The sequence below is a fragment of the Erythrolamprus reginae genome, chromosome 2 (assembly GCF_031021105.1).
Source record: "Erythrolamprus reginae isolate rEryReg1 chromosome 2, rEryReg1.hap1, whole genome shotgun sequence".
NCBI classification, from domain to species: Eukaryota; Metazoa; Chordata; class Lepidosauria; order Squamata; family Dipsadidae; genus Erythrolamprus; species Erythrolamprus reginae.
Window position 1 is genome coordinate 262,417,409 of NC_091951.1, and position 22,787 is coordinate 262,440,195.

At 38.8% G+C, this 22,787-nt stretch overlaps 1 protein-coding gene across 2 annotated transcripts in view; it reads right to left on the minus strand.

Moving 5' to 3' along the window:
- CNTLN (centlein) overlaps positions 1 to 22,787 on the minus strand; it is a 243,510-nt gene that overhangs the window by 77,069 nt on the left and 143,654 nt on the right. For both annotated transcript variants that reach the window (XM_070742532.1, XM_070742531.1), the window contains exons 15-18: positions 19,630 to 20,168; positions 11,414 to 11,576; positions 5,850 to 5,922; positions 4,084 to 4,304 (exon numbers count right to left, since the gene is read on the minus strand). In XM_070742532.1, the coding sequence (XP_070598633.1) occupies positions 4,084 to 4,304; positions 5,850 to 5,922; positions 11,414 to 11,576; positions 19,630 to 20,168 (996 nt within the window). The remainder of the gene's footprint in view (positions 1 to 4,083; positions 4,305 to 5,849; positions 5,923 to 11,413; positions 11,577 to 19,629; positions 20,169 to 22,787) is intronic.

Below are 22,787 nucleotides of genomic sequence, written 5' to 3' on the forward strand. Positions count from 1 at the left end.
GAAGTGGCGCGGCTGTTTTAAAAGGTCGCAGCCAGCCTGGGGGGCTTCCCAGCACCCCCCGAACCCCGATTCGGGGGGGTGCTGGGAAGCCCCCCAGGCCGGCTGTCATCTTTTAAAACAGCCGCGCCGCTTCCCAGCAGTCGCCGAAAGCCGTTTTTTTGCGGGGGGTTTTTTGGTTGCACGGATTAATTGACAATTGACATTGTTTCCTATGGGAAACAATGTTTCATCTTATGAACCTTTCGTCTTACGAACCTCCTCCTTGCACCAATTAAGTTCGTATCATGAGGTATTACTGTATATGAAAGCAAAACATTCTTTATAATTTCAGCTTTGAGGCCACACAAACCTACACCTGTTCTGTGCAGTTCACATTTAAAAAATTAAAAAGAAAACATATCTCAGAGACAAAAATTACAGCTAACTAAAAGAAAGAACGAAAGAAACAGCAATCAGAGGGGTTTAATTTGGTCTTTAACAATTTGTGGAAAAGGATAAGAGCAGTAGATCTCCAGAGGGATAGCATTCCAAAGCGCAGCAACATGCTTCATGGGACCCACAAAGTGATCCTAGTTGATTGATGGGATCTGAAGTGTCTCCACACTAGCTAGTCTCACAGGACCAGTGGAAAAATATGGAAAAAGGCATTCCCTCAAGTAGCTGTGAAGGGCATTATAGTGATAACCAGGACCTTGAATTGCGCCAGAAGTCAACTGACAGCTAGTGCAGCTTGAAAAATAGTAGGTGTACAGTATGAGTTCGTATCATGGCACACTTAATACTGCATTCCAACACTGCTCTGGATCAGTTGTAATTTCCCTGTCTTCTTCAAGACTTGGAAATTACACATAAAGTGACCATGGCTTGAGTGACGGTCTTAAAGATCTGATGTACGAGATGAACCTGTGCAAAGGCCTCCTTGGTCACAGCTGCTATTAAAGAAATGGTGAGTGCAAGAAGATCTTTAGATTGTGCACTAATTTCACATAGAAAGTTCAAGCCCATTAAAGACTAAAGATGGAATGTCCCCATAACTGAGGTAGGAATGAGGGGATCAAAGAAACAGGACAGAACCTTATCAGGACAGAACCTGATAAGACACAGAAGCCTGCTTAGCTTCCAAACACTTGGGCATGTCTTCAAAAGCATCTTCAAAAGGGGTGAGGTATCATCAATACACTGATGATACCCAGCTTTACATCTCCACCCCATGTCCAGTCAACGAAGCAGTGGAAGTGATGTGCCGGTGCCTGGAGGCTGTTGGGGCCTGGATGGGTGTCAACAGACTCAAACTCAACCCGGATAAGACGGAGTGGCTGTGGGTTTTGCCTCCCAAGGACAATCCCATCTGTCCGTCCATTACCCTGGGGGGGAATTATTGATCCCCTCAGAGAGAGTCCGCAACTTGGGCGTCCTCCTCGATCCACAGCTCACATTAGAGAACCATCTTTCACCTGTGGCGAGGGGGGCGTTTGCCCAGGTTCGCCTGGTGCACCAGTTGCGGCCCTATCTGGACCGGGACTCATTGCTCACAGTCACTCATACCCTCATCACCTCGAGGTTCGACTACTATAATGCTCTCTACATGGGGCTACCTTTGAAAAGTGTTCGGAAACTTCAGATCGTGCAGAATACAGCTGCGAGAGCAGTCATGGGCTTACCTAGTTATGCCCATGTTTCACCATCACTCCGCAGTCTGCATTGGCTGCCGATCAATTTCCGGTCACAATTCAAAGTGTTGGTTATGACCTTTAAAGCCCTTCATGGCACTGGACCAGAATATCTCCGAGACCGCCTCCTGCCGCACGAATCCCAGCGACCGATTAGGTCCCACAGAGTGGGCCTTCTCTGGGTCCCGTCAACTAAACAATGTTGGTTGGCGGGCCCCAGGGGAAGAGCCTTCTCTGTGGTGGCACCGACTCTCTGGAACCAACTCCCCCCAGAGATTAGAACTTCCCCTACTCTTCCTGCCTTCCGTAAACTCCTTAAAACCCACCTTTGCCGTCAGGCATGGGGGAATTGAAACACCTCCCCCGGGCATGTTCAATTTATACATGGTATGCTTGTGTGTGTGTCTGTTAGTATATGGGGTTCTTTTAAATCTTTAAATAGTTTAAAGTTATTTGGATTATTTATGATTTGTTCTATCTTGTTGTGAGCCGCCCCGAGTCTTTGGAGAGGGGCGGCATACAAATCTAAATAATAAATAAATAAAAATCCATTTGTTGGCTCAAAGTCAAGAGGCATAATTGGATATCATAAGCATATTGATCATATCTGACCCCACACTGATGAGGTTACCCAGAAATTTCAGGTAGATATTAAACAAAAAGAAAGAAAAAAGTCAAGCCCTGGAGCACCGCATTTGAAAGTAGATGCTGAGGGGGGGGGGATCAGAATTGGCACATATTTAAGATATTTTGACTGGATTCTCACATCTGTTTTATATTATTTACTTTTTAAAAACAGCATTAATGTTCCTTATATGTTATGACTTATCTTTTTATGCATTAGTAATACCAGCAAGAAAAAATATGCTATATTATTTTCATATCATGTGTCATATTTATGCCAGAAACAATACTCCAAAAAGGGAAGATCCAAGACAAAACACATAATTAATGAATAACTGCTGATTAACATTATTTGCTTGTAAAACAAAAGTTACTATATTTATAGAATCAGCTGATCTTGCAATCATTCTCTCTCACAAGCAAAATATTCTCATATATTAACACACAATTACTGTTACAGAGAAATTTACACATTCTACTTCCTCCATCCAGAAGGAACAGCCAAAAAAAGAGAGAAATAAAACAGGAGAAAGAAGAATGAAGAGAAAGGATATGTATAGGGGAGGAAAGAAAAAAGAGAAAAATCTTATTTAGATGTGAAAGATTAAATAATTAATTAGGGAGATTAGCTAGTGTCTGATTCTAAAGTGATTCTTCAAAGTTATCCATGTTTTTCATCAGTACCAATATTTGCAATCATTTATATCTCTTGCTTATTCCTTTGCTTTCTACAGATTTTTTTTCCTAGTCTTATCAATTAATGTAAAGTTAATGTTTCCAAATCAGTGAAGATAAGATGAGCCCTTCAATTTAATTTAAGAAAAGCACATCATACATTACTTGTCTGTCCGTAGATATATATATATTTGATCCAAGTCCTATTTTAGCTAATTAATTAATTGCATGAATGTCATTCATGCAATTTCTACTTGCATAGAGGGAAGTATATATCCATTTATTGGGTCCTGGATGATCGATGAAATGTGGATTTATATGTGCATTTATATTGCTGGCATTATATAGAAATCAGCTCCTACATAGAAAGAATTTTTGATTGGACTCTGGCTTTCTAAACTATCAATGTATGTGTGTTTCAAAAGGGTATTTATTGTGTTACTAAATCTGACTATGTGTTTAAAAGCAAAGGCCATGACACAATTCAAATTATATTTGAAGGTGGAGATATATAAATGCACTTGCTGGTTCCATGTTATTGCACATAATTATATAAAAATGTGTGTTTATGAGCTGTGGGGAGGGGTGTGTGAACCAGGAAAAAATGCAAACTGACCAGTGCACAGAAATGTTGATGTTTTATGAAAATATGTTTGCCTACTAAAATCAGGGCAAGCACCATAATTATAAATGCATTCAGACATTTCAGTGATCCTTTGTGTATAATCTACAGCAGTTCAGAATTTCTGTGTATGTGATGTAATTCTTTACATCAATTATCAAGATAACCTGTCTCCATGGCTGCCATTTCTATTTTCATAAAACTGATCCAGGAAAATAAATCATTTGAAGCAAAATATGTATCGCTTGAGAAACGAACCAATTACAGCCTTGTCATCTTCGTATCTTGCCACTTCATATTCAAAAGCATCGTACATCATCCTGATCTTTTCAGACAGATTTGTGGATCATCTGCATGATTTCAGTATATAATATGTCCAATTTTAGGGTGATATTTAACTTTGTTTGGAACTCAGGCTTACAATTACAGTCCTGCACATTTCATCACTAAACATTCGATTTTTGTCATATGAAGACTACAATAAACTTTTACCTGAACAGTTTGTTTGCTGGCCTGAAGTTGCTGTTTGGTTAGATGCAATTGGGATGTTAATATTTTATTTGCTTCTCTGGATTTCTTGAGAGATGATACTGCTGTTCTTTTTGATTTCTGCACTAGAGCTAACTGTTGCTGTAAAGATGTGATACGTCCCCAAAGTGAAACTGAAGAGCCAGGTTTCTGGACCGTGATATTTCTTATCTTCTCTCTGTTAACTAAATAGGTTTAATAGTGACCAATTATTCATCTGATACTTCAAATCTGTTAGTTTCAAAGAAATTCCTTTTTTTTTGTTGCAAAAGATTTTCAACAGAACATCCAATAGAACCAACCCCAAGTTTCTCTTGTAATAAAACACAATATATATTGTACAGCTGCAAGGGTATATGCCTTAATACAGAAATTGCAAGAATATTATTACAAAATAGTAAACTTGCTTCATTTATATGACTTGCTCTTCTTAATCATAACGTCCAGAGTATATTAGCTATGCTTCCATGCAGAATCAGAGGCAAAGAAGTAACTACATTGTAAACAATGTTATTAATACTCTGTATTTTTTGTAGTCTCCCAATGAAAAATCTAACCTGAAACTCCCCCCAAAATTCTATATACCTCATGGCCTAAAAGACTGTGAAGCCTTCTTCTAAAAGATGAAGTAGGCTGAAGTAAGACATTAAATTTTAAGATGAACGAAACATATGCTTTAATTTAATATTATTAAACAACTATATCTGCCTGGCCCAGGTCCTTTGAAAGGGCTGAACAGATGGACTAAAATGCCAAATTCAGTTTGAACATCTGGCTGACTGTACAGCTGGTCCCAGAGGTTATCAGTACATTAGATGCCATAACACAAAATCTTGGACAGCGCTTAGAAAATATGAACATTGACAAAAATTTCCATCTATCAATTAAAAAAGGCTACAGTGCTTGGATGCATAGATATACTACACCAATCCATTAAGGTATTCTAGTTCAGGGAACACTTTTATGCATATGAAGGGCAACATCAGCTAAAAGAATGGGCAGCTGTGATTTCACATTTTTATGCATGTACTGTAGTAATAATCACCAATTATTTTTTATGTTAAGATTATAAAAAGGTTAGAATACATTTTTGAAGTTTTTTTAAAAATCTGCTTTCTACCTTGAGTGAGCAGCATAAACCATAAAATTTGAAGCAATGAAGGAAATAGTTTTGATACATAAAGGCAACAGAGAAAAAAACTACCGGTACTTATATTAAGACAACTTTAAGAAGCATAAAAGCAGGTATGTTATCAGCAACTAGTCCATCCCACTTTAAGGAAATTCTTTTTACTTATTGATGTGTTCAGTTGATCTCTCCTCTCTGATGCTGTTAGAGAGGTTTGAAATACAGCATCCACTGAAGTCTCAATTTGGCACTTTTTAAGCCACAGTACATTGTCTATTTTATCCAGCTGGTCTTATGTTGAAACTCCTGGTAGTACACACTGCAGAAATTGGTCTCAAAGTTCTGACTACTAGGGATTAGAGAGGGAAGGAGAAAAATATATAAGCAACCAACTGCCTTCTTATAGATTGTTTTTTAAACGAAAGAAAAGGGGGAGTGGGGACAAATAGACCTCCTGATGGCTGAGACTCTATTATAGTTAAACTACACTTTCTTTTTATAAGGGAATCTGAAATCAAATTACCCTAATGAAAAGACATGATTTTCTTGTTCTTTCTTGGAGAAGAATTTTGCTATTACAAAAGGTTTTATGTATTCTTACCTTTGTAAGGATTGAATGCCGAATTTAGAATCTTTTTCCTTTGCATAATCATTACTAATTCACCTTTGTTTTTCTACAAACAGAAGAAAAATTATTATATTCATAGGATTTAATGTTTTCACAAATATATACACCCCGTGTGTGTTTGTGTGTGCGCGCGTGTGTTTGTGTGTGTTTGTGTATCAGTGGTAGGTTCTAAATTAGATCATCACAGGTTCGTGCGTGTTCCCACTGCTATCACACTGAATATATACGTACGTACGTATGTATGTATATAAAATTTTAAACCCTATTTTTCCTTTATAGCTAATATTAAAATCTTGGAACTAAAACAACAATTAAATAAATAAACAAAAATACCACCTTTCCCACACTCATGACCTTGACTTATCAATTTTGTGTTGTCATATTGAGGAGCCTCCCAAAAAACCTGTCATTCCATAGTTAAAAGTTATAAAGTCTTTATTTTTCTTTATTTCTCAGGGAAATAATATCAGTTTGGAATATTTCTCCAATATTCCAAACTGTTTATCAGTTCCTCCTGAACAGAGATTCTTAAATTATCTGGCCAAATAATCCTTTTTTCCAGTTTGGAATAATGTTGTGATTCCCACCAAAAAACCAGACAAACAGTGACTGTCCCAAACTAGATTCTCAATTGATTACAAATTGCTCCATTGTCCCCAGACTATGTCCAATTTATTCTCTTGGAGTGATTACCTTTAATTTAAGGCCCACTGTTCTAAAATACTATTTCTTCATAACAATGCTTACGCTTAACTTTCCTTAATCTGTCTAAATATTCAAGCAAATATTTGTTTCAATATCTGAACAGACATTTGCATCAGAATGTTGTCAGGTAGAATGCGAATTTTCTGTTTGTTTGTTTGTTAGTTAGTTAATCCAATTTACATAGCTGTCCATCTCACAAAACAAGTGAATCCAGACAGAATAAAGCAAAGATGAAAGAATTAAAAATACCTAAACCAATGATCACTGTTACTCTATTATTAAAAACTTAAAAGCTATAGAAACAAAATTAAAACAAAAAAACGATAGGCAGTTAATATTTTTTTTAAAAAAAATCTCCCTTTTTACAATTCTGTAATCCCTTAATTCAGGGTAGAGTCCTAATAACATATTAACTGTAAATGTTAAGTCTGCACCATCCTATAGATGGGACAACTGGAAAAATGATAGAATATGCATGCAATTTGCTCAGTACGTTCTCAAACTTTTCTTCACTATAGACCCTTATGAATACCTTTTGTGGCAACAGACCATGGCTACGAACCCCCAAAACTGAATTTGAGATTTAAATCATAACATTTCTTCAAGCCTTCACGGACTCCGACCACCCCCAATTGAGAACCACTGGCTTAGTATATCCAAATTTGTCTGACACATGTAAAGATTTTATTCTGTGTCTGACAATTAAATCTCTATCCACATGTCTGATAATTGGATGGATGTCCCCTTGTACAAAGGCAAAAATTACAGGGGGAATTAAGAGCATTAAATGTATCTGAAAGGGTATGCGAAATGTACATGAGTACTTAAAAGAGGTAGGTCAAAATTTTAAAGAATAAAAGGCCCTGTAGAAAGAGTTTTATGGAAAACATGGTATTCTAGTATGGTTTTCAAAAATAGAAATGAATTTATGTAATATTCATTTCATTATTTTCTCTTACTTATTTTTTCTCCATTTATTTTGCTTATTACTTAATTTTCTTCTGTTTCCATAATGATGCTTACTCAGTTAGGTAATAACACAATGGTATGCATGTGTTACAGTATTGCACATTTTATAGTATTGAAAAATGTGATAGGTCAGTTTTCACATTGTTATTTCTAATAAGTTTACTATACTTGCATATGACTTGGGTTTGTATGAGCTGGCTGCATCAGAATGCAAATGCTTAAGACAAGATTTAGTGATCAATTTAGTATTGTGAATGTGAATGTATATAATACAACCTGAACAACAATTGACAGTTGTATAAGAGTTTAAATCATGTCAATGTAATACAACGTTGTAAAATTTGAACACCTGCCATTTGTTAATAAGTTTTAGAGAAACAATGGGAGTATGCAAATGGCATAAGTTCTCTGTTTCTAAGACATTCACTAATCTACGAGGAAATGTTTAAAAAAGCTATTGAAATGGCAGTCACAAATTAGTTACTGATGCTCCTACTTAAAAGAGGTGTATGTCCATATTAGAAAGATTATGATATACCTGCATTATTTAAAGTGAAAAAATAGGAAAAATGATCTCAATTAATAAAGGATTAAAAAAAATTCTAAAAGGAAAATTATTGGATTTAAATATAAAGAATTATCTCTACTGCGAAATTGCTAGATGTATTTTTAAGGAAATTAAAAGGGCTAATGAACTGTCCTTTGTAAATATGCTTTCCAAAACTGATAGTGACAATTATTCTCATGTAGTCTAGCATAGTCCTTTTGGGTTGTGAACTTTGGATCACTGGTAGTAGGTAAATGTTTTTATATTTATCATTTTATATTGATGTTTTTATACCATTTAATAAGCCCAGAGTCATTCCAGTGGTGAGATGGGTGGATTTACATTATATATAATAGTCAATGTAGGAGAAGTATTGTGGGAGGAAAAGTTGTCCAGATCCACATGGATACTTGAAAGGTCATCATCTGTTACATCATCATGTTGGAGGAGTAATACTTCATTAAAAATACCTTGGCACCTCGTAAGGGCACATTTCCACGAATACAGGAGAAGACGGTTAACAGTTTTGAAGGCGAAAGGGGGCTCCCCAGTCCAACCGGAGATAAAGCAGCAAAACCATCTTCTAGGAGAAGGGAAACTCTTGATTCCAAACCTCCACTGCATTGTGGCTATATCCATTATTGGAAAAGGCTTCAGGAGTAAACCTTGATGCAAAATCTGGAGCCGGAGTCCCGAAAGCAGTTTGTGATTGTGTACAGCCACGTTCTGATAACTCCTGCGATGAAGCTGGAACCAATTGTATCGGCTGTGCCGTTCTATTGGATTAGTTCAGTGACGTGGAGAGAGGGCATTTGCTGCTTGGGAAACAGTCTATCCCAGTGATGGCTAACCTATGGCGTGGGTGCCACAAGTGGCACACGGAGCCATATCTGCTGGCAGGCGAGCCATTGCCCTACCTCAGCTCTAATGTGAATATGTGTGCCGACCAGCTAATTTTTGGTTCACACAGAGGTTCTTGGAGGACATTTTTGGCTTCCAGAGAGCCTCCGGAGGGCTGGGGGAGGGCATTTTTACCCTCCCCTGGCTCCAGGGAAGCCTTTGGAGACTGGGAAGGGCGAAACACGAGCCTACTGGGCCCACCAGAAGTTGGACTCTGGAAGGCCTCCGTGGGATGGGGGAAGCTGCTTTTGCCCTCTCCAGACATTGGATTATGGGTGTGGGCACTCATGCATGCCCACGCTCTTTCGGCACCCGAAGAAAAAAAGTTTCACCATCACTGGTCTATCCTCTATACCAGTGTTTCCCAACCTTGGCAACTTGAAGATATCTGGACTTCAATTCCCAGAAGTCCCCAGCCAGCATTTGCTGGCTGGGGAATTCTGGGAGTTGAAGTCCAAATATCTTCAAGTTGCCAAGGTTGGGAAACACTGCTCTAAACCAATCTGCCCAGGACCGAACGCAGCAGATGGCACACTGGGTGCAGCACTACGAGTTATATTCTAGAGAAAATGTCATCATTGAGGAGACTTTGTATAGCATTAAGTACTTGCCTGTCTTGGAGAAATGAGACAGTGAGCCAACCTTAGAGGAACTAAATGCAGCTCTGGACTCCTTCACACCTCAGGCAAGGCACCCGGGAAAGATAACATTCCTGCCAAAGTTTTGAAGTGCTGAAAAGAGATTATCCCCACAGTCTCTGTTGGGGGGAAGGTGGAGTACCACAGGACATGACAGATGCAAATAGCTTCATACTATATAAGAACAAAGGTGACGGGGCGACTGTAACAACTATTGTGGCATCTCTCTTCTTAGTGTGGTAGGGAAGCTGCTTTCTCAGGTCATACTGAAGAGGCTCCAGGTGCTTGCAGAATCACAGTGTGGATTCTGAGCCAACAGATCCACTACCAATATGGTATTTTCTCTTAGATGGCTGCAGGAGAAATGTAGGGAACAAAGACAGTCACTTTTTGTAGCGTTTATAGATCTTACAAAAGCTTTTGACCTGATTAGTAGGGACAGCCTTTATAAAATCCTCCTCAAGATCGGCTGCCCACCCCAGCTCCTCAACATTATCAGGTCCTTTCATGGGGAAATGAAGGGCACAGTAGTTTTTGATGGCTTAACATCAGATTTCTTTGATATTCAAAGTGGAGTGAAACAGGACTGCATCCTTGAGCCAATTCTATTTGGAATCTTTTTTTGCTGTCATGCTGAAGCATGCTTTTGGAATTGTAACAGAGGGAATCTATCTCCGGACCAGATCAGACAGAAAACTCTTTAGCTTCTCTAGATTGAAAGCAAAATCTAAAGTTCAGCTGAAATGCTTATGGGATTTCCTCTTTGCTGACGATGCTGCCATTACTGCTCATTCTGCCGAAGACCTTCAATGACTCATTGACTGTTTTAGCAAGGCCTGACAAGATTTTGGGTTATCAATCAGCCTGAAAAAAACGCAAGTCATGGGTCAGGATGTAGATTCACCTCCCCATATTACAACCTTTTCACAAGAATTGGAGGTCGTCCATTACTTTGTGTATCTTGGCTCAACCATCGCCGACACTCTCTCTCTAGACACTGAGCTGAATAAACATATTGGTAAAGCGGCCACTACATTCTCTAGAGAGTATGGCTTAATAGGAAGCTGACCAACATACAAAGATCCAAGTTTATAGAGCCTGTGTCCTGAGCACACTCTTGTATTGCAGTGAGCCTTGGACACTTTATGCATGGCAAGAGAGAAAGTTGAATACTTTCCATATGCGCTGTCTCCGAAGTATCCTTGGAAGCACCTGGCATGACAACGTTCCAAATAGCACAGTCTTGAAATGTGCTGGAATTTCTAGCATGTACACTCTATTGAAACAGCGACATCTTTGCTGGCTTGGTTGGGCATGTTGTGAGAATGGATGATGGGCAGATTCTGAAAGATCTCCTGTATGGTGAACTAGCGCAGGGAAAGCGCCCCAGAGGGAGTCCACAGCTGCAATATAAGGATATCTGCAAGAGGGATTTAAAGGCCTTGGGAATGGACATTAATAGCTGGGAAATCTTGACTTCTTGGAGGCTAGAGACACAGCATGGCATTCTCCATTTCGAGGAGACACTTGTTCAGCAGGCTGAGGCAAAGAGGCAGTCCCAGAACCAGCGAAACCTGGGGCCAGGCAGGGGACAGAATGGCTCTGCGCTCAGTATGGAATTGGCCTATTTAGCCACATTAGAGGCTGTTCTAGGAACTCTTTCCAGGGCATAATACCATAGTTTTTCAAGCCTGAAGGTTGTCAGTTACCTTTAAATATTTGTCACTAGCATTAAAAAAGCAGCACAAGTGAATGCATTGGAGTAACTCAAACCTTACCTTTTTCTGATGTAATTTGCCTTTATTTTGTAAACACATGCTGCTTGCGATTATTTCATTATTCTCAATCTTATTTTGTTCTTGCTGTTTGTTTCTTTTTGTCAGTGAAATATGATGTACTGCTCTTCTCTCCAGGTTTTCAGAATTCAATATTTCATAGTCGCTAAGAAAAATGCATTTGGAAAAAAAAGATTTCCTGGTTAGGCTTAGATTAAATCTTAAATTTAATTGTCTATAACTGATCAATTGTAGAACAAATAAAGTCATTGCTGTAACTTCTGTACATTTAGAGTTATAGGAAATGCATATATGCAGAGCCCTCATTGAGAACCTTCTACAGCTGAAGACATTTTTGGCAGGAGATGCATCCTATACTGAATCCTCCTGGGAATAGCTCCCTTCTCCTGGTGATTCCTAGTTATCCTTGTGAATAAAAATATGCAGAAGAAATCATCTTGGATAACACGAATATAAAAATTATTACTTGAAGAACCAAGTTGTGAGAAAGCACTATTTCATTGTGCAATCCAAGTATCCGAAACAAGGGTGATTAACAAACTTTCCCATCAAAATGGGGGCAAGTAGTCTTCTAAAAAAAATACATGACAGAACTACTTCTCCAAATAGCACATCAATCCATGCCTAAACAAAAAGAAAATAAATATATTTATAATGTACTGGATATTTTTGAGATATCAAACCAATGTCTTAATTTTCTGATTTACTTAGTTGGAAGTGCTGAATGAGGTATATTATTTTGCTTTCCTGATCAGTATTTGTGAGATTTGTTTCTTGAAACAGAATATAATACAGTGGTACCTCTACCTAAGAACGCCTCTACTTACGAACTTTTCTAGATAAGAATTGGGTATTCAAGATTTTTTTGCCTCTTCTCAAGAACCATTTTCCACTTACAAACCCAAGCCTCCAAAACTGTAATTGGAAAAGGCAGGGAGAAGCCTCTCTGGGGCCTCTCCAGGAATCTCCTGGGAGGAAACGGCCGGAAAAGGTGGGGAGAATTATTATTATTATTATTATTATTATTATTAATAATAATAATAATAATAATAATTAGATTTGTATGCCGCCCCTCTCCGTAGACTCGGGGCGGCCTCTGTAGGGCCTCTCTAGGAATTTCCTGGAAGGAAACAGGGCCGGAAAAGGCAGAGGGGACTCTCTAGGAATCTCCTGGTAGGGAAAAGGGCCTCCACCCTCCCTATGGTTTCCCCAATCGTACACATTATTTGCTCTTACATTGATTCCTATGGGAAAAATTGCTTCTTCTTACAAATCTTTCTGCTTGAGAACCTTATCACGGAATGAATTAAGTTCGTAATTAGAGGTATCACTGTACTTGTCATCCCTCACTCTAAATATACTTTTCAGGTTTTCAAAGAAGGATGCAACGAAGGAGGAAATACTATCAAATGAAAGGAGGAATCTCTAAATGAGCACTGATGAATACTGACCTTCCTAAGGTGAAGTTTGTTATTGAACTTCAAAGGGGTTCTCTATATAAGATCCCATTATCTCAGAAGATGATTGTATGATCTTATCACTGGAAAGTGTTCAAGGTCATATACTTTAGAATCAAAAAGAATAATAATAATAATAATAATAATAATAATAATAATAATAAAGCTATTTTATTTTTTTCTAGAGAGGTTGAGCAGTTCAAAATCAAAGTCCTCTGATCTTCACATTTGCTACTCTCATTTGTATGTACCTTTCATACAATTTTTATATATTGTAATGCATGGGAGGTCACTTGTCCGTTTTAACTACAATGCAATAAGATTAGGCTGCTCAGTACCCTAAGTGAAATAAATATATACAAAAGGAGTCAAGATTGTGAAAAAGGAAGAGGAAACTATGTGTACAGTCCACAATGCAGATGCTATTCCTCCCAGACTGCTGCTGTTGTGTCAGCAGTCATATTATTTATGCAAAATTGGGATGGTATGAATCTAAAGAGGGAGAATGTAACAAACTTTATAAACAGGCAGTGCCTATAGAGGGAGGGAGGGAGGGAGGGAATATAGCTCAATGTCAGTTCAATCCTTCTACTATATTCAGAGTAAATAAAAACAAAAGATTCCTGGGAATTCTGAAAGCAAGAAAGAATGAGCTCAAGAAAAGAGAATCTCTAAACCAGGGGTCCTCAAACATTTTAAACATGGCCAATTCACAGTCCCGGGTATCTGGGTGGGTGTGGCTAGATGATTGTGTGAGTGGGTGGGCGTGGCCAATTTAGCAGTCCATTGTTTTATTTACTTTTGTTTCCATGTTGCTCTTTTGATTGGGTTTTCTTTTTACTATATGGTTTTTTAAGTTATTTAGTGGTCCACTTCAGGATACTCAGTTTTGCAGTAATTATTCTCAGCCCCAAGGAGCTTACAATCAATGTCTTGATGTCAGGCCAGCCTTTGAATTCACATAAGACGTGGAAGTTGATTTGTTTTCTCAGATGTCTTAATTGTTCACGTGTCGAATCTTCGGAGAAGGGCAGCATACAAATCTAATAAAAAATAATATCTCTCTCTGTTCTATCACCCCCATATCCGAGGTGGCGCAGCAGGTAGAGTGCAGGTCACTAAAGTTGACTGTAGATCTGCAGGTCAACGGTTCAAATCTCATCAACAGTTCAAGGTTGACTCAGCGTTCCATCTTTCTGAGGTGGGTAAAATGAGAACCCGGATTGTGGGGGCAATATGCTGGCTCTGTTAAAAAGTGCTATTGCTAACATGTTGTAAGCTGACCTGGGACTAAGGAAAAGAGCAGCATTTTAAAAAAAACTTAAATAAATAAATAAATAAATAAATATCCATCCATCTTCTATCTATCTATTATCGCTATATCTATCTATCCATTTGTCTGTTTGTCTGCCTCTCTCTCTTTCCATCCCTCTCTCTCTCATTCTCTCTTATCTTGGCAAGATTTCAGAAGTGATTTGCCATTGTCTGCTTCCTAGGGCTGAGAGTGAGAGTGGCTGGTCCAAGGTCACCCTACTGATTTTGTGCAAAAGGCAGGACTAGAACTGCCTAAGCTCCCGGTTTCTAGCTTAAATGCTATACCAAACTGGTTCTCCCATAGAACCTTAGTCTTCCCTAATATGTACTATAACAGGCTTTATGATTTGTAGAGGAGAAGGCAATGATAACGATAAATTAAAAATAATACCAGGCCATGTACGAGTACTTGGTTCACTGATCAGCTTTTCAGCAGCCGCAGCCCTGGAACTGGTGGTGACAATGAGGCCTAGGAGCATTGGAGGCACTTAAGTGCATATTGGGGGGAAGGGGGCAGGAACAGTGAATTATTGGCTTCTTAGGTGGCCTATGTGTAGCCTGCAGGATATATGTTGTGCAGAACACTATCCATTGTTAGGACTAATTCAAATTTGGCAATGATATATTCAGCACTGATAGCAACACACTTTTAAACCTACATCACTTACGTCTCTAAAGAAGAAATTCTACAATAAGCAAATCTGGTGGCAAACAATTCATTTGGGAGGAAGGAAGGGTTTAGAATAATTCTTATTTTCCTTTTTCTTCAACTACAAAAAACTGAGGGATAAGTTTAAAGTGGGTGGATTCATTATATTAATGACTGCTGAAAAACTACGCTTGGTACTGAGTTTGCTGAAATGAGCATCAGGCCTCTCTGATCATTAATGATAATTGGTGTGTCAGTCAAGCTGGTAGTGACATACAGACTATAGTCTACAGTGTAGCCTTGACAATAAGCTTCTAATTACATGCACTTTATCCCAAAGGAAAGCTAGCCGGAGATATTATCAATTACAATTAACCTATTTCATACATTTTGGCATTATGGATGATATCTGTCTTCAAAGTACAGAAGATAAATTTGAATATCCAGCTTTAAAGAACATGTCCCAAACTAACATCTCATGGGCACAAACTCAAAAGTAAGTGGTAATCCACCATCAATCTGCTACACCAAGAGATAACAAACCTTTCAAATGCATTTACAAGCAGGAACAGGGATATGTTAGAGCAGGACTGTCAATCACATGGCCTATAGGCTGGATGCATCATGCACTGGCCATGCTCACTCCCTGTTTAGCGAAGGGGGAAAAAGTTGCGATACATCACATGACAACGCCAGTGTGACACCTCTGTGTTAGAGGCATTAAAGGGTTTCTCTCTAAAACAGTTAGTAAAACAGCCAACAAGAGGGGACTACATTCTAAGTTTAGTTTGACAAATGGGGACAGAATACTAGAAACTGATGGGGGGAAACTTGGGTTCCAGTGATCACCAATCCCCAAAGTATTCAATGAGAATATTTCATTCATTTAGGCTCTTTCATTGTTATTCTCTGCAAATAATGTTTTCCAAGCCCTAACTCTTTGCAGTTTTTTTCATTACTCTAAACTTACTCCAAATGTTTCTTTCCAGCCCTAACCAGGTTCTAACAATGTTTCCAGTTCTTACTGGCTTGCAAACTCTTTCATTGTTATTCTCTCCAAATAAGGTTTTTTTAAAGCTCTAACTAAGGGATAAAATAATGTGCTGGAACTGACCAGACTTAGGATGTTAGCCAGATGAATATCTGGTAAGCAGATTCTTTTCCCTATTTTCCTCCCCAAATGCTAAGGTGTGTCTTATATTCCAGTGCGTCTTATGCTCTGAAAAATACGGTATAAAGAGCTATTCAAATTTTCTAAATTTAAAAGTCATACATGAATAGTAACACAGTATCCTTCATATTTTTATTTTATTAATTCTTTTCTGATGAGCAGTGTTAATGTACATGGCATCAACATATTATTAAGTTATTATGATAACATTTTATATAAAAGCATATACAGTGATCCCTCGATCTTCGCGATCTCGATCTTCGCGAAACGCTATATCGCGATTTTTCCCACCCGATGACGTCACTCTCTTCCTTCCTTTCTCATCTTTCTTTCTCTCTCTCTTTCTCTATCTTGCTTCTTCCTCTCTCACACGCTCTTCCTCCCTCTCTCATCTCTTTCTTTCCTTCTCTCTCTTTATCTCTCCCCCTCTTGCTGGCGGGCGGCGGGCGGGCGGGGGCATCAGCGAGGAGCCGGGGTTTCCCCTTTGCGTGGGCGGCAGGGAAACCCCGATCTTCGTCTGCTCGCTGCTGCTGCGCTGCCGAGCAGATCAGCTGCTGGGCGGCCGTAGCAGCAGCGAGCAGACGAAGATCGGGGTTTCCCCGCCGCCCACGCAAAGGGGAAAGCCCGATTCGGCTCCTCGCTGCCGCCACCGAGCAGATCAGCTGCTGGGCAGCCGCAGCAGCAGCGAGCAGACGAAGATCGGGGTTTCCCCACCGCCCACGCAAAGGGGAAAGCCCGATTCGGCTCCTTGCTGCTGCCGCTGAGCAGATCAGCTGCTGGGCGGCCGCAGCAGCAGCGAGCAGATGAAGATCGGGGTTTCCCCGCCGCCCACACAAACTCCACCATCTGCGCATGTGCGGCCATGGAAAAAAGGGCGCGCATGCGCAGATGCTGTTTTTACTTCTGCAACCCTACATCGTGAAAAATCGATTATCGCGAGGGGTCTTGGAATGGAACCCTTGCGATAATCGAGGGATCACTGTATGTTTGATGTATGATGTATCCCATATGCGTTTTCCATTAGGAAATTTGAGGCATGAAAAACCTTTGCTCAAATTGTGTTAATATTTAGTAGATGTGACAGGTATTTTAAAAAGTCTGCAGCATTGAATAATTTTAAATCATAGTTGCCATTGGCTTTAATGGGAACTCCAAGCTTAATTAAACTGACAGAATAAGAATTTAAGCTCCAATTGTGAAGTTAGTGATTAAGTCCTACTTTCCTTAATTTGGATTATTTTCATGCTTCTATTTTCTCTAATCACAAATAAGTTGCAACAGGAAAGAAAGAATTTAATGCTTGTGGAGCCAGTAATTAATACCTAAAAATCTCTTCAAACAATTGTATCTGATCTTATATTATTCAGAATTTTTTGTGTCCACTTCCCTTCTTTATGCTGGAGCAGTCATGAGGAAACCCATTTGAAAACAATTATGGTTTATTCATGGTTTGTGCACATTAAGATAACTATGGACTAGATCATTTGTTTAAAGCAAATGTTGTTCAAATCAACTTATCATAGATTAAAACTATAAATAGCTGAATTTGAGTAATATATAAAATTTAAAGTTCTACAAATGAGAACTAGTAAGATTTCTTTCTTTCTATCATATAACCATATCCAATTTTATGGAGATCACTAATTAATAGTATTAATCAATCAATTATTTAGCAAATAACACAGTGGACAGTGTCGCTGATATGCTGTACAGTTTAGATGTTGGACTACTACCAGAGAAACCCAGATGAAAATCCATCTCAACTGTAGAAGCACACTGGGTGATTTTTGAAAAATCAGTCCTTTTTAGAATAATCCATCTGCTAGGGTTTTTGCGTGAAGCAAAATGGGAAGAAAAGCTATAATTTCAGTTATTTTAATCTACTATATGAGCTTGTAAACTGTTGAAAGTTATCTGGTTTTGATAGCTTTTTAAAATCCATAAATCTGCATTGATACATACATACTTTGACCCCTGAAGAAAAGGCAGGATATCAATCCAACAATTAAAAAGTTCAGTACAAGGCCTGTCTGAACAATATTTCTGATTGTCTCTGAATTATGTATACTGTATAACATAGTATATTATGGATATACACTGCTCAAAAAAATAAAGGGAACACTTAAACAACACAATATAACTCCAAGTAAATCAAATTTCTGTTAAATCAATCTGTCCGCTTAGGAAGCAACACTGATTGACAATCAATTTCACATGCTGTTGTGCACATTCAACTTTTTATTTGTTTGTTTGTTTATTTATTTTGTCCAATACACAATAATACACAATGACGGCTATAGAGGATATAATCAGGTAGAATGTATTAAAGGGAGAATAGAGGAGAAAATAAAGGAGTAAAATATAACTATGAGAGAATAGCAGAAAAAGATATAGGGATAGAAGAAAAGATATTTGAGATATGGGAGAGACTATAGGACAGGGGATGGTAGGCACTCTGGTGCACTTATGTATGCCTCTTACTGACCTCTTAGGAACTTGGTGGGGTCAACCGTGGATAGTCTAAGGGTAAAGTATTGGGGGGGTCAACCGTGGATAGTCTAAGGGTAAAGTGTTGGGGGTTAGGTGATGATACTACAGAGTCCGGTAGCGAATTCCACGCTTCAACAACTCAATTAACTAAAGTCGTATTTTTTACAGTCAAGTTTGGAGCGGTTAATATTAAGCTTGAATCTGTTGTGGGCTCGTGGGTTGTTGTGGTTGAAGCTGAAGTAGTCTTTGACAGGCAGGATATTGCGGCATAAGATCTTGTACTTTGTACAGAACAAAGTATTCAATGAGAATATTTCATTCATTCAGATCTAGGATGTGTTATTTGAGTGTTCCCTTTATTTTTTTGAGCAGTATATATTCTATATAAACCAAAATCCAGTAAAAGATAAGAAACGTACTCATAACCTATGAAATCACTATAAAACACCTGATTTCAGTCTTAGAAATAACTTTTGTTCTGTTGTGGGATCTAAGGAACCTATGCAATTCTACTTACGGTTACAGAACTAATTTTCAACAATCATTCAATTACACTCAGTACAATGACTGTGCATAAAACATACATGAAATAATTAGTGTGGATGGTCCTTAATTTAAAGGACACAAAACAGCTTGTAGACATCTGGTAGCAAACTGAAATGGGTCATTCAAAATTTATCTAACCAAATTAAGGGGGAAAGTGTTTCTCCTCCTGGGTCGGCATGTCACAGGATAACTAAACTGACTTCATAGGCTTGCCTGGGAATCCTTAGCTGTCAGCAGTGAATATGCAAAGGGCCAGCAAATTAAATCAACCTGCCAAACTGTCAATTTCAAGCCTCATGACTACATGAAAATAGCATCACTAGAAGAAATCAAGCATTGCCTTCTTTTGGGTTTCCTGGCACCTATTCAAATACTCCTGCAGTTGTGGCTAATTTTGCATGCAAATTTCAGTCAATAAACTCAGAACAAGACCTCCCAAGATATTTCAAAGGCTCTGACAGTATTTTTTCTGCATACCAAATCGACAGTAGTTGAAATTCAATTTCTATTTGCTAGTGTTTTACATATGCACAGTGTCCCTTCTACAGAGCTAAGTTAATGAGAGCTGTACCTGCTTTCACTCATATCTTCCCAGCCGTCCTTACTTAAGTTCTCAAGTGCACCGCTCATATCCTTGATGGACTGATTGCAAAGAGACTGATGTTCCACTAAGCTCTTTTTCTTTCTTCTTTTCAATTTAACATTGGCACCTGTATTCTTACACCTACATTGTCCACAAGCTGCTTCCACTGTGGCTTGAGAGTCAACCATTTTTGCCTTGTCCAGTAAGCTCTGCAGTTGTTTCACTTGAATCAACAAATCCACATTTTCATTTTTCAATAAATTTCCTTCTGCCACTTGCCATTTCAGAGAGGTGGCCTCTTTTTCCAATCCATCTATTATTAACTGGAGATTTGATTTGTCCTTCTTTGCTTCTGTGATCTTTTCTACCAGTATCTTCAGCTGCTGTTCTCTGTCTTCGGCATCTCCTGTATGCTTTTTAAGCAATAGTTTCAGCTCCCCTTTATCCTTAACTAACCCTTTATTAATTTCCTTCAGCTTCTTGGATTCTTTTTCAAAGCCCATTATTCTTCTTTCCAATTGTGAAATCTAAATACAATACCAAAAAAAGAGAGATCACTTTTAATGTTTTAGGTAGAGGCTGGTCTGTTCATTATAACTTAATGTCCTATATAGTCTTTTGGAAATAAAATTGCATCTAATATAAATATTTCAAATAATAAAATGAAAAATAACTTCAAGGTAATAAGAAGGAATGCATTTGTATACATCTGTTAAAAAAGGACAGGTAATAAAATAAATTAAAATCCCCTACACAGTAACACAAAAGTGATATGAAAAAAAATGCATATTTATGATTGTGATTATGAATTCTGATTATTTATTTATTTATTAATTTTTTATGCCGCCCTTCTCCTTAGACTCAGGGGCGACTTACAACATGTTAGCAATAGCACTTTTTAACAGAGCTAGGCTATTGCCCACACAATCCGGGTCCTCATTTTACCCACCTCGGAAGGATGGAAGGCTGAGTCAACCTTGAGCCGGTGATGGGATTTGAACCGCTGACCTTCAGATCTACAGTCAGCTTCAGTGGCCTGCAGTACAGCACTCTACCTGCTGCGCCACCCCGGCTCAACTTATTCAACTTTTTAAAAATTATGTTACTACAATGGTAGTTATGTGGTGGTCCAGACTACAATTTTGGCTTTGAATTTGTATAAGTTTGTTGTTGTAACTATATTTCAGCAGAAAAAAGTGGCTTATTACTATTTTCACACTTGTGACTGTTGCAGCATCTCCATGGTCACGTGATCAAAATTCAGACATTTGGCAACTGACTCATATTTATGACAGCTGCAATATCTCGGGGTCATATGATCACCTTTTGTGACCTTCTGACAAGCAAAGTCAATGGGGAAGCCAGATTCACTTAACGGCCATCATACTAATTTAAAACCTGTAGGGATTCACTTAACAACTGTGGCAAGAAAGGTTGTAAAGTGGGGCAAAACTCACTTAACAACGGTATCACATAGCACTAGAAATTTTGGATTCAATTGTGTTTGCAAATCGAGGACTATCTGTACCATTTTTTGGTGGTTAAAAAAAGGGACATTATACCAAAAGGTCGATAACAAATACAGCGGTACCTCTACCTAAGAACGCCTCTACTTACGAACTTTTCTAGATAAGAACCGGGTGTTCAATATTTTTTTGCCTCTTCTTAAGAACCATTTTCTACTTAAGAATCCGAGCCCGGAAAAATTTCCCAGGAAATTTGAGAGCAGCACGATGGCTCGGCCAGTTTCCTTCCATTCCCCCTTTAATCCTGGCCACCTCGGGCTTTTCTGGGCTGCCAGAGGAGCCTTTCGGTGGCCCTTAAGGAGGCTTTGGCAGTTCAGAGCGAATGAAGCATTTTCCTTTCTCTGGGTGCTTTGAGAGGGAATAAATTTCTGCCAGCACCCAGAGAAAAGAAATGCTCCCTTCACTCTGGCTAGCCAAGAGCGAATGGAGCATTTTCCTTTCTCTGGGTGCTTGGAGAGGGAATAAACCACTTCACTGTGGTAACTCTCTCTCACTGCCTCCCATACACATGGCACGAGGTTGGCTCCCAGACACTCTGGGAGACAACCTCGCACCGTGTGTATGGAAGGCAGCGCGAGGGAGTTACCACAGCGAAATGGGGACGCTTCGTCCCGGCCGGATCAACTCAGCTTCAGCCAAACCGAGGAGTCACAACAGTGAAGGAAAGGCACTGGCTACAAAGTGAGCGAGCGAGAGGAGAGGGGAGCCCTTCAGCATGGGAAGGAAGAGGAAGCAGGTAGCAGCATCCACCGCCTTTCAGTTAAAGGAGCGGGAGGTTCCCTCCTCTCACCCACCGAGGTTTCTCTCTCTGGCACAGTGTATGGGAGGCAGCCTCGCACCAGGTGTATGGGAGGTGCGTGTTCCTCCTCACCACCTCAGAGTCCCTCTTTTTTATTTTAAGCCCTAAAGTTTGGGATTTTTTTGATTCCCCTCACCTTCGCTTCTTTCTTCGGCAGCGACTGTCCTCCTCCTCCTCTTCTTCCTCCTCCTTCCACCCAAATTCCGAGCTTTTATTTCTTGCACGCATTATTTGCTTTTACATTGATTTCTATGGGAAAAATTGCTTCTACTTACAAACTTTTCTACTTAAGAACCTGGCCATGGAACGAGTTCAGTTCTTAAGTAGAGGTACCACTGTACTAAAATTGGTGAGGCCAAAGTTACCATACCAAGAAAACTGTTATGCTCACAAGAACAATATCTAAAGAAGTATTCATTCTTGTTTAGTATAAAGCAACTAATACGTGTTATGTCAATGTATCTTTGAGCTTCTGCTGTAAGCAAATTTTTGAATTTGGGCTTAAGTAACTCAAGCAAGAGATTGATTGCTGTGCCAGAAAAATCCAGTAGTTTAGGAAAGACATCTTCAAGGGTTCCTGTATTATGCTAAACCATTCTTGACAGTTATGTCATTAAAATTATGTATCATAAACTTCTTCTATCCCATGGGTGACAGATACGACATCCTCTATCAGTCAATTTATTTTCCATTACTCATTCTATCTTAAGATAAATAAATGTAAGCATTTCTTGTTCTCAATTATTACTTTAATATGTTTGTCATTTAGTAATAATGAGATGAGAACCTTCATTACCTAGAAATATGGCAATATATACAAT